Here is a 12,424-nt window from a genome sequence, read left to right on the forward strand (position 1 = left end):
TTTATTTCAACAGTACTTTGTGTAAGAACTGTCTTAAAGACTTTCAGTTATGATGACATTCTCAAAATGACCATTGTCGGTCTGTTATAAAGGTAGTTATCTCTAACCACCATCATCTGTTTAACCAAGAGTAGCTCTGTTACCTCTGTGTACATGCAAGTATCTTAACAAACGTAATCCTTCAAACTTCTTCTAGGATGGAACTATGATCCTAACTTTTATAGGGTTTTTTAAAATGTGGTCCAAGAAACTTGTTCATGTAAATACCCCTCAGCATTTATATTTATTAGTTATTTCTTGAAAATGTGTAGATATTTATTCTTTAAGGATACTTACTACTGTCCTCAAGATAAGGCGGTTTTTTTGTTTGTTTGTTTCCTTATTAATTCTAGACTTGTATATTCTAGACTAGGTCTCACATTTCCTAACATTGAAGAAAATAAAAATAAACAGTTGTTGACCAGGTCTTCCAGCATTTATTGAAGCATAAAACCCCATGCTTTTAGATCAAGAGGAAACAATATTTTAAAATACTGTACTGTAATTTGTACAATAATTTTGATTTTGATGTTTTCTTTATCCAAAGACCTGTAAAAGATTTTTTTTTTTTTAACACAGTGTATTAGATAATGGTATTGTGCTGGCTTTAGGTGTCTTTGTACAGGTTATCAGGACAATATGTTATGTTGTTCACTTATGAACTCTGCAGATTTAGCCCTCCTAGACAGATTGGACTGCACAGTACTTCCTTCTAACTGCTGTTCTGATGTAGTGCAGCTGATGAAGACTGCTCTGAAGTTTTTATTTTCCTTTCCTTGCTTTTCCTTCCACCTCTTCAGTTCTTCCTGTTGTATTTTCTTCCGTATTTTAGTTATCTTTTCATTCCCTAGCAAAATGGGGAAATGAGATTAAAATTTATGGCACTTTAGTAAAACAAAACAAAAAGAAAAATCAGAACAACAAAAAGAACCCAAGTCATCTAAAAGACAGGTTAACGTGGGTTAAATTTTATTTAGGACTTCCTGTAAAATAACCTATGAAATGGGGCATGCACTAAACTGCTCAGCTAAAAGGTTGCTAAGATTCCCTTCGAGTCTGAGATCTTTGGGACAGAATTCAATCTCCTGTCAACTGTCATAGTTTCATCACATTTCTATATACTAGTTAAGTTGTATAAGGATCTGCTCTTAATCTGTAAAATGCAGCGAAGTATCAATAAGAGCAGTTTGAGTACATTACAAAAAAAATACTGAAAAGACTGTAAATGATTTAAACAAAAAGAGAAAAAAACACAAAAGATAGTAAGCTACTATGAATTGAAAGTCATACCTTGTGAAAGGCAATCCAAAGGAATTTCTTTACAAGTTCTTGTGGAATGTTCAGAATAACAGTTATTTTGCATGGTGCCAGAACTAGATTTGGGTTTCTTTTGTGCCCATGCTAAAGCTGTAGCTTGGCCTCGGAGATAAACATAATCCTTATGCAAACGGTGGAATTCAAGCTGTGCTACATCTCTCTCATTTTCAATAGTCCACAGTTGATTTTCTAATAGTAAGCATTCTTTAGACAGTTTTCTAATATCATTTTCATATTTGGAAGCATATTGTCTATACTCATTCAGTTCTCTCTTAAGTAGCTGATTTTCCTCTGTGATGTCTGTTATTACTGTTGATAACCTCTTGTATTCTGTGTTTGCAGTAGTCAAGTTGTATTTTAAAAGATCAGTATCTGCTTTTGCATTTCTGGGTTCAGTCATGAATTTCTTTTCTGTATACACTTCATCTGACTGGACTTCTTCAATGTCCTTCAGCAGCATCTGTTTAGTATTAGAACATGCCTGCAGAGTCATTTCAAGATTAAGTTTTTTCTCTGCAAATGTTTGCATTAATTGAAGATGAGTCTCCAGTTCAGATTTTGTTGCAGTTTCTTTTTCTTTCATTTGTTTTATTTCACTCTTCTTTCCTTCAAGCTCTTGCTCTAGGGAGCTTTTTTCTTCTGTAAGCTGACCAAGTTTTTTATTTGTTTCCTGTGAATTGGAGTATTTGTGTTTCAAGGACTCTAGCATTGCATTGAGCCTCTCTTTTTCGCAAGTACCAGCAGTCATCTTTCCTTCTAACTTCTTGTTCCTAATTTGAAAATCATGTAGTGCCTGTTTTGTGTCTTTGTTTCCACTGTGGTGTTGATTCTTTTTCTTTTCAAGGACTATTTTCTGGTTCTGGAGTTCTTTACATTTTCTTATCAGGCTCTTTACTTCCTTAACACGTTCCTCATTGCCTTCTGGTGATTTAACCAACTGAGTTTGCATACTCCTCTTTTCTTTAGTGAAATCCTTAATTTTCACATCATATTTTGATATTTTTTCTTTCAAAGACTGTACAGTATCAGCAAGAGGTTTGACCTTGTTCATGAGATGTAGATTTTCATTCTGAAGATAACATACTCTTTTTTGCAGATGCTCAGAGTTTTTCAGAGGCTTATGCAATGCTTCAATTTCTCCAGCATATTCAGGGGCTGCTTTGTTTTCACTGAACTTCTGATCTCCTAGCCTCAGCAGCATCTGGTTAAAAACAGACAGTTGTTCTTTTTCTAGTTGCTGTTTGTTATCAAGCATTAGTAGCTTATCTTTCACCATTTTGGAAAATGGATCTACCTGGCATATGTTATCTTTACTAAAACTGCTTTTAAGTGCAAGTACATTTCTGCATTCAGATTCTGCTTTTTCATTGCATGCTGTTGTAGGAGGGGCCCCTACTGCCATACTCAGAATCTTTATAAAATTCTTGATCAAAATGTAGGCAATTTTCATTAAGTAGAGCTGAAGCAATATGTGATTCATCCAAAAGAAGTCACAATTTCCGCACTGTCTTTGAAGTTATTTAATTTTTCTCTGTATAAAAAGGAAGATTTTTCTGTATTATTTGCTAACAAATCTGAATTAGTACTGGCTGACTTCCAAAACTCTTGTTTCAGCAACTTAGTAGCATAATTATCATCTATTTTACAAATTTCTTTCCTGTATTCAAGTACGTGCATAGGAAGTTTAGATTTACTCAAAATTACCTTCTCCTGGGCAGCATCCGACCTTTCTGTCTCTGAATCAGTGCCAGATACCAAATGTCCACATGTAAACTCATTGTTTCTTTTAAGTATCCTTTTGTTTCCAATTAGATTTTCTGAATCTTCAACCTTTTCAGTTTTCAATGAAATCCTATGTGAAATTTGTATATCACTGACCACGTTTCTAGCACTGCAGTTTACTTCCACATGCTCTTCAGAACTGGATTGTTGGTCATGGTGAACTTCTCTTTTAGAAGACAACAATTCAGGATATCCTGTAGGCTACCTCACAAAATTAAAAACAAATGTACAAAAAAAAATCATACTGTAAGAATTATGAAGTGTAGTAATGGAAGTATAAGACATCTGAACTGCTAAAAAAGCCACTTCTCAATCAAGACTTGCACAAATTTTGTCTCTGCCAATGCCATTTAGCTATTAGAATGTTAACAATTTTAATCAGACTCATTTAATTCAGTATTGGGTTTTGGAGCAAGCACAACATACTGAGTGTCTTAAATTGATTATATTTCAAGCAGAGGAGAGGCGACCTAAGGAGATTATAGTTTGTCTTTGGTTTTGTCATCCTAGTCAGCACAAATTAAGGGCAAACTGGAGTTACACTAAATAGATGCAGAAAAAGTAAGTTTTATTCCCTTTTTTCATTTCTGTCCCCTCCTTGGCTCTGTCCTGTCTCACTATATGCTTTGTATTGCATTCCGTATCCAGTGAAATGAAATGAAATCCAAATGAATTTGGGGAAGGTCAAGTTACTATTTTGTCTGTGCAAAAAAGAAATGGAACTTAATCAAAGTGAGTGGAAGGGAACGGAATAACATATTCATGACTTCTCAGGAAGAAAACACTTGTTATTTTTCGTACTCAGAATACCCATTGGATTATTTTAAAAAAGAAAAAAAAAAAAGATTAAAGCCAAAATCCATCTAAAGAATAATGTGTTTGTAGGTAAAAACTGTTAACATACCAGCGATGCATTATTTGCTGTAAAAGTGATGTGTGCAGTCATCATAATCTTGGCTGAAGTATGTACTGGGGTTTTCATTTCAAATATATTTTTATTTAGTATGTCACTGATTTCAGACTGTACCTGAAAAAGATTATTTATAGAAAACTTACGTAAGTATTTCACCTTCCAAAACACATGGTTAATCAGGAAGTTATCTCTTGCAAAGGACAGACTGAATGGAAATGGAGTGTAGGAACAGGGAACTGTGCAAAACAAGCAAAGCATAATGCTAAACGTCCTTTCTGCATCAGCTCTTTAGCTTTTATATAATGAATTAGATAAAATGATGTCAGAAAATGCTCCTGAAAGGGTGGCCTAGGATTTTGTGAGAAATGGCAGTTTGCAGCATTGGAGCAGGTTCTGATGTCTAATGACTAACATCATGTGGAATTGAAACTGATTTGAAAACAACAGTTTCCTTGAGGTTACAGTACTATTAGATTAAATTAGATCTAGTCCTTCAGCTTTTAATAGTTTAATATTTTTAATAGTTTAATAGTTTTAATAGTTTAATAGTTTTAATGTATATTTAACGTACATAATAACCTAAAATACTTATGGCAATATCTAAAAATGCAGGAGTTGGCATTTACATTTAAGAGCATTTGTGTTTTTTTTTTTTTTTTTACCATATTAGCATTCTCCAGAGTCTGTTTCTGAAATGTCTGAAATGATTCCAGCTGTTGTTGAAGAATCTAAAATGTAGAAACAATATCAGAAAACTGGTTTTTTTTTTTAATGAATCAAAATATTTTCTGTTTAACTCATGTTTATTTACTACAATCATTTTCATCCAGATCCTCTTACCATTCAATAGCATTTAGAAACTTATTTCCAATACTGGAAGGATTTCAGCGCTGTTCTTCATGGATAGTTGCTCACGTCACTGAAAGCTCTGGCACATCTGGCATTACTTTTGTTCCATAGTTTTTACCATGAGGCCAAATATATTTATGTTTAAATTTTACTCCAGTACTCTAATTCCAAAGATCATCCTTTTGGTTTAAATTGTGGTGTGCTGGTTGGACAACATAAGAAAGTTGGACTGTCTCTGGGAACTAATAAAAGAAAACCCTAGTATTCCATGTTAACAGCACTAATCTTTGCTAAGCTCTAATGATTTAAAAGTGCTTTACAATAAATATTGCATATGTTCTACATGGATCAAAGAATATTTTACTGAATCATATTTAGGGCACAGGAATTCAGAAACTCAGTAAAAATTTCAGCTAAAAGAATGAATGTGGGCACATAGAAAAATGTGTAGTTTACTACATGTTTCACTTTGGAAGAAGATTCCCCAAAAGAAGAAAAGAGGCAGGTATAGAATCACAGAATGGTTTGGGTTGGAAGGGACCTTTAAATCATCTAGTTCCAACACCCCTGCTACATAGGGAGGAACACCTCCCACTAGACCAGATTGCTCAAAGCCCCATCCAGCCTGGTTTTGAATGCCTCCAGGGAGGATGCACCCACAAGCTCACTGGGCAACCTGTTCCAGTGTCTCACCACCCTCACAGTAAATAATTTCTTCCTAATATGTAGTCTAAATCTACCCTCCTTCAGTTTTAAGTAATTTCCCCTCATCCTGTCGCTACACGCCCTTAAAAATAATCCCTCCCCAGCTTTCCAGTAGGCCCCTTTCGGGTACTGGAAGGCTGCTACAAGCTCCCTCTGAAGCCTTCTTTTCTCCAGACTGAAGAACCTCAACTCTCTCAGCCTGTGCTCACAGGGGAGCTCCAGCCCTCCAATTGTTTTTGTGGCCATTCTCTGGACCTGCTCCAAGGCCTCCATGCCTTTCTTGTGGGTGGGCCCCAGAACTGCACACAGCACTCTAGGTGGGGTCTCAAGAGAGCAGAGTAGAGAGGCAAAATTGCCTCCCTCGACCTGCTGATCATGCTTATGCAACCCACAGTATGGTTGGCAACAGCGCATAGAGATATTATGTATAGAGTATAGGTGGATGTATAAAGTACATATTAGGTATAGAGTACTGTAAATCCTATGCCTAAGTTATTAAAATATATTGTATTAAAAGCAGAACAAACATGCTTTGCTAATTACTATTCAAATATAAATTGTAGTTTGAAAGTAAGCTGTCCATTTCAAAATATTTCAGCAAATTTCTTACTGAAAAATATCTGGACAGCTCCAGTTTTAAATACAGAGAAACAATCATTCACTTGTATTCATGAATATGCTAACCAGATTCACACATAAAGAACAATGTAAAGGAGACTAGCTTTATATCAAATAACCCTGTCAGCAGCTCCTGTGTAGTAAGGCCCCTTAGCTCAGTAGCTCCTACTGCTCCAGCTTTCAGCCCAGGGCAGTCTGCCTGCAGTGGTTTGGCCACGCCAGCAGGCACATGCTTAACTAGACGTGCCATGTGGGACTCATGCTAGCTGTGGCTCTTTGTGCCAAGTCATCATACTCTGTCTGCAGACAGAATCAATCAGCTTACTTCCAGTGCTGTTTGCAGGTGAATCAGATCTTCAGCTTCTATTGTGCGATTACCTGCAAACACAAACGACATTTCTACAGTTAGCAGTGCCTGAAGTTCTCAGAGCTGTTTCATACCTAACTGGACATCCACAAGAGCAAATGGAGAAAGAGCGAGCGTTGTGGAGGTCGAGGAAGGACCTAACAGCGTATTTTCTTGGCGTTCCGAGCCCCGGGCAGGTCAGGATAATGCAGTCAGCGTCTGGAGACCCCCTGAAAAGGCTCAAGCTCCAGCTGAAAAGCTCCCCTTTGAAAGCGTCGAAGCGCCCGCGGCAGAGCACGTACCGCGATGGTGCCGCGGCACCGCCCCGTGTGATGGCCTGGCCGCCCCGCCCCGCGGCCGGCCCAGCATTCCAGCGCTCGGTCGTGGCCGCGCAGGTTTTCTTCTCGCGGGAGGCTACGCTGGCCCGCACCATCCACCGCCTCAGGACGAGGAGGGCCGGGGCTGCGTGCCGGTTCCCTCGCGGCGCTGAGGCAACGCGGCGCGCGGGTGCGTGGCAGTGTCGTCACACTCGCGGTGACGCGCAGCCCCCGGCAGCTCGGTCCCGCCGCGGCAACCGGGCCTGCAGCCGGCCTGCTCCGTGCGGCCGCCGTGCCAGCGCCAAGGGCTGCGCCGCAGCCCCTGTGTCGCCCCCACCGCAGCTGAGCGCCGTCGCAGGAGGGCCCGCTCCTCAGGTGCTCGGCGTCCTTGGTGCCAATGTTTTCTGGTGAACAAAACGTTCACTGTACATCACCTGTATTCACGAGAGCAGTCAAGGTATAATTAAACGACTCAGGTGCACGAAGCAAGGTTGGACACAGCTTGTTAGGCGTGGCTGCTACTCACATAGCAGCTGTGAGGCCATGTACACAGGGAAACCTTGGTTTGTTAAAGCACCTGCTGGCAGATGCAGTTGATATTTTTTCAGTAAACAGTACCACCTCAGGTAATTTTTTTCTTAAACTGTACATTTCATCTGTATGTGATGTGAAGCAGCATTTCATCTTATGGGACAAGTGAAATCTTTCTCCTACAGATAATTGTTTTAAATTGGAAGAGACATTCTCTGAAAGTGGATGTTACATCTTTCTACTTAAAGACTTGAGGAGTCTTTATATTCTTGGTTTGATGACTCCAATAAGCAGGTGTAATAGTTTTGGGAGAAATAAAAAAAAATTTAAAAAATCTTTTGGAAACTGATGCTGAGTACATTTCCCACCCTTCAAAAAACTGCAAAAAATACTAATTTATGAGTCATTTCAATATCATCTAATGAAAAACTTCAGATAAATTGCAAATATATATATATATATTATATAATATATATTAGAATGAGGGTAAAAGAATTACCCGGGATTACTGGCATTTTCCTTAACCATGTCTGCAATGATTGCCTCCTCCTTAAAGAAAGCCTTTGTGGAAAGTCACTAACATTCACTTACTGTTTTCATTTAAAAAACAAACAAAAAGCAACAATGTGGTAGAAAGAGACTTAGAAACATACTGCTGTCCTCCTAGCTTGCAGTATCACATACCAAACTGTCTTAAGACCGTATGACTCAGGTCTTTACAGACCCAGGAATGTTCTTAGGGAAATCTGGTTTAAACACGAACAGCTGGTTCATTTGTCTATCCCCCTAAGTATGGCAGAAATGTTAAATCAGCTACAGGGGCAGCTGTTACCTCTTTATTATTGTGAGACTGAGTAGATAGCTTCCATGAATCTTTGAACAGGTGCAACCTGGTCACATTTATTAAAACATTTATAGCAGTAAGTATCCAAGTATGTGAAGCATTAAGATCTGATGAGGTGATCATAGGGATAGAGTGCATTAAATAATTGGTGACATCACTTTGGCTTTCTAACATGGGAGGCAATGTATAAGTTAGAGCTGCTGTCAGTTTACTGAAATTGACATCTTTCAGGGAGATCTGAAGTGTCAAGGACAGATTCATATAATAAACAACAAAAAATATTCTTTTGTCACCACTGTGACAAATTTGATGATTTTTTTAATATAGGGAATGTATGTAAGGAAGTATTATTTGATTAGGATACTACTAATTCATTTCTCCCACATATTCAGTACATAAATTGAGATAAAAAGTTAAACACTTTTTTTTTTTTTTTCCTGGCCTGTGAACTAGGAGAATATCCTCATTTCATATTACTGTATTATGTTTTGTATTGTGGTGATAGCATGAATTAGAGCCCTTTCAGCATTTCAGAGAAAGGTCTGTTTTGGAAAATTGAATTACTATGAAAATTATGCTGGCAAACAGCATTGAGGTTCCATGCAGCACTGCTGTATGAGTGCCTCAGAGGTTTTGCATTTTTTCTTTACATGCCACAGAAGAATTTAGATTGATTTGACTGCTCATTATCTGTTCAGATGCTAAAACGCATATTTTATTCAATCCTTACTTTTATCAAGAGGTGGGCAATAGTTGATACTATTCTACAGTAATAGTCTTCAAAAGCCGCATCTGTGTTCAGGTGTAACTTTAAAAGAACAGCCTTTTTGTCACAGCATGTGACAGATCCACAGCACAGTGGATCTGTAATGAAAGGCAGCACCCATATCTCAATAATCATTTCTGAAATGTCATTCTTTCATCCACTGTGAAAGATGAGAGCAGCTCTTGATTCAGAAAGGGCAATTACTAATAGGCAGTGAATAGAAAGTAAATGTGAAAGACAATTAACAGAGGTCTGTGGTATATGTATGCATGGAGAAGAATGTCATAAATTGTAATGAGAATGGAAAAGGCTGGATAAATCATGAGTCAGAGAAGAAATATGTGAACGTTTTTAGAATTATAATCCTGCATTGGGATCAAAAAAATCTTGTGATTATGTCATCATTAATTAGTTTACACTCCCATAGAAGTGTGTACAATTAGTCTTGTTAACAGTAAAGGATCCCTACTTGGTCTCACATTTTTTTACAAATCATTTGAGTTTAGGGAAGAGAGAAAATTTTATGACCTACCCAGCAACTGGATCAGTTAATAAAAGGTTTTGCTTTTGTCTTGGTGTATAATTAATTTTTACACATTTTACCTGCATGTTTTTATTTTATATTGAATCATTGCTTGTGCATTTTTCTCTTGCTTACTGACTCTTACAGTTTGGGAGTTTTGTTTTGTTTTATTTTACCTCGGTCCACCAGTCTTCTGTGAAAGGAAGCAAAGGAGCAAAATGTTTGTAAATTATGATGTTATTTATTCTTCACAGTGTCTTTTCCCTTCTACACTGTATCTGCCTGGTCTGGGTTTTAAGCTGTGGGGTAGCTATTCTCTGCACAGTGCCTGTTTGCAGCTGGATCATCTTTGTATGTGAGTGTTCTTGCATTATGTGCTTCTTTTATAAATAATAAAATGAAATAAGGGAGGTCGTGGAAGAATCTCACTGTAAAAGAATTGTACTTCATCACCTCATACATTCTGCTTAGGTACAGTTTTGAATTGGCTCACTCAAAGAGGTTGAAGATGTAGAGCAGTGAACAGCAGTGCTTTCTGTAAAAGTAAGTGTAATTTTGAAGCTAGAGATATTGCAGTGAAAATGAAATAGAGTGAATTTGAAGAATAAAACATCAGGAAGTCGTGTAATTCTTGAAATTAATTAAAGAGCCAAAGTTAAAATGTTTTGGTTAAATATTTTCTATTTTAGTTTTAACATACTCCCAGCTTTCTTAAATGGGCAGGCTGAAGATGTTCCAACGTTAGCCAAGTATAGCAGTGGCAAGAATTATTCATGATAATGCCAATTACAAAAATTTCAGTCAGAAATATGATTACTAAGTAGCTAGCATTCATTAAGAATGTTGAATGAGTTCTACACACAAATGAAATAGTCAATATATGAAAAGAATATTTTACCTATAAATAGACTGAATGACAGACAGATTGTCCTGTGTGCAGTCATAGCTTCTCCTTGGGGTTTACTCTTTCTCAAAGAAAACTTGCCTGTGCTTTGTGTATGTGCACAACCTATAAGTAGCTTGTAATTTTACTGGCTGTTGAGCTGGTGCTCTGAAACTTCATTTCTACCTACAAGGGGAATGAGTATTTCTGTGCCTTGTGCCAGTCATGTAAGGTGGTGTTAATAGCTCCCTTCAGGTTTTGTGTAATGCCACAAAAAACTTTTTTTTTTTTTTCTTGAAAGTGTTGAAATTTGGCTGCACATGTTATGGTGGTTTTTTTTGTTTGTTTGTTTGTTTTGGCCATTGAACATATTGTTCCAGCCACGCCTATTTAGTGTACCTGGTCTAGTTAAAATTTAGCATTCTGTAGGCTGCTGGTTTAGCAGGACAATTAAAAACCTCTTAAATCAGGAGTATACTAAAAATATTGTAAAAAGTAAATTTATAAAGAATGAGATGTGTAAAAATTTATTTTCAAATGCTTATCTAGAAAAGAAAGACTGTGAAAAACTTGCCAGAGATTTTTTTCCTCAATCAAAAAGCAAATCAGTTGGTTCTGAGGATGTGGCATCTACTTAATGTGTATTTCAGGGAGAGCTTATTTAGCTCTAATTTGATTCTGCTGAATGACTTCCCATTAGTGGATGGTGTGTGTTAGCAGTGCTGCCAGAGATCATTTTCTAGTTGAATTTGATCATGAAGATAATCATTTTATGCACTTTGAAATTGTATGATATGAAGCAAAGTGTAGTAAGTGGAATAATGAGGGATTTCAAAAGCAGATTTCTGATCTGAACAAAAGTGTTAATATATTTTTAAAGTGTTGGAATGCAGTTGGAAATCTAAGAAGGCTGTTGAGTAAGTGGAAACACAGAGTTGAACTGCTTTAAAAAGGTTTTAAAGTTTCAGGTTGTTGGTAGTGCTTCGACATTACGTAAGAGAATGAAAGCATTTGTCTTGGAACAGTTGATACAGAAGCACTCTGTAAATCAATCTGGTGTATGTTTAGATGCAGTGTTTGTCTTGCTCATTTGGGAAGTTAAAATTTCATGTGTTTCCAGATCATCTTAGAATAGCCCTGTTTATGCAGTGGTAACATAGCTGAGGAAAGCTTTTCACACCTGTTGATCAACATCTGAAGAGTCCAGATATCAAGCATGTGAAGTCACACTTACTCTCTTTCTCTCCATCTAAAAATAAATGCCATAGCTCTCCCTAGCTTGCAATATATATATAAAATCTGGACACAGCTGAGCAGCATAGTAGTGTTACGCTGTCTTGATTTAGCGGGTATGCCATTCTTAAGCCAGCAGATAAAGTGGATCGTTCTTTAGCTGAACACTTTGTATGTATGGGATTTGTGCCAATAAGCCCTGACACCCACCAGAGGTAAAGAATGTGGCCTTGAGCACGCTACAGAGAGAACTGCTGCATCTTTCTCTCATATTTAAATCTCTGTATTTAATATCTTCAGACTGAAGAGAAGGTAGGATGTGGTTTCCAATTCTTCTCTATCAGGATCAAGGATTTTTGAATCTGAATGAATTGAACGTTGATGTTTCTTTTGTTTTACAGTGGTGTAAAGGTTTGCACATAGGTTGGTACTTGCAATTAGATAGGCTTTCAAGTTCTACTAAAATCATCTTAGACCTCAAACCTCTCAAAATAGCACCATGTCATGATGCAGTGCCTCTGAACTTCACTAAAGGATTTGTCATCAGGTCATTTTCTCTGGCTTTCTTTTAACCTAATATTTTTTTATGGCTACATTTCCAGGAATTTCCTCATCTTTTCAATTGATATGTTTGGCTTCTTAAAGAGAGGGTAGTTTCAACTCTTTGAAAGCACATCATTGCATTCACTTTCACAAAGCTGATTTTGCCTGGATTGTATGTTCAAATGTCTAATATAAAACTTGTTTCATTCTGGCCA

The 12,424-nt window shown here is 37.2% G+C and overlaps 1 protein-coding gene and 1 long non-coding RNA gene across 9 annotated transcripts in view; one reads left to right on the plus strand and one right to left on the minus strand.

Annotated features, from left to right (window-relative positions):
- Positions 1-474: 474 nt before the first annotated feature.
- CCDC110 (coiled-coil domain containing 110) lies at positions 475-7,249 on the minus strand. 5 transcript variants are annotated; one of them, XM_031608853.2, is made up of 7 exons: positions 6,872-7,249; positions 6,549-6,601; positions 4,714-4,779; positions 4,043-4,165; positions 3,061-3,339; positions 1,330-2,557; positions 475-886 (listed from the first exon to the last, which is right to left on the minus strand). In XM_031608853.2, exons 1-7 carry the CDS (start codon positions 6,936-6,938, stop codon positions 669-671), a joined length of 2,034 nt encoding a protein of 677 aa, XP_031464713.2. In that variant the 5' UTR covers positions 6,939-7,249; the 3' UTR covers positions 475-668. The 5 variants fall into 5 exon arrangements, with proteins under 5 accessions (XP_031464713.2, XP_031464716.2, XP_031464715.2 ...); XM_031608856.2 differs by lacking the exon at positions 6,549-6,601 and adding an exon at positions 6,665-6,799; XM_031608855.2 differs by lacking the exon at positions 6,872-7,249 and adding an exon at positions 4,892-5,102.
- The window catches only part of LOC116238916 (uncharacterized), a 63,772-nt gene continuing 58,581 nt past the window's right edge, over positions 7,234-12,424 (plus strand). For all 4 annotated transcript variants that reach the window (XR_016466145.1, XR_016466146.1, XR_016466147.1 and 1 more), the window contains exon 1: positions 7,234-7,512. This is a non-coding gene — a long non-coding RNA (uncharacterized LOC116238916). The remainder of the gene's footprint in view (positions 7,513-12,424) is intronic.

This window comes from Phasianus colchicus, chromosome 4, assembly GCF_987193195.1.
Source record: "Phasianus colchicus chromosome 4, bPhaCol1.hap1.1, whole genome shotgun sequence".
Classification (NCBI taxonomy): Eukaryota; Metazoa; Chordata; class Aves; order Galliformes; family Phasianidae; genus Phasianus; species Phasianus colchicus.

Bases quoted from the DNA above. Each gene is read 5' to 3' on its own strand.
- CCDC110 (XM_031608853.2), bottom strand. From the start codon at position 6,938: ATGCTGGGCCGGCCGCGGGGCGGGGCGGCCAGGCCATCACACGGGGCG. The intron at 4,780-6,548 runs GTAAGCTGATTG...TCTACATTTTAG, and splicing joins ACCTGCAAACAGCACTGGAA to ATTCTTCAACAACAGCTGGA. The intron at 3,340-4,042 runs GTATGTTAACAG...TTTGTGAGGTAG, and splicing joins CAGCAAATAATGCATCGCTG to CCTACAGGATATCCTGAATT.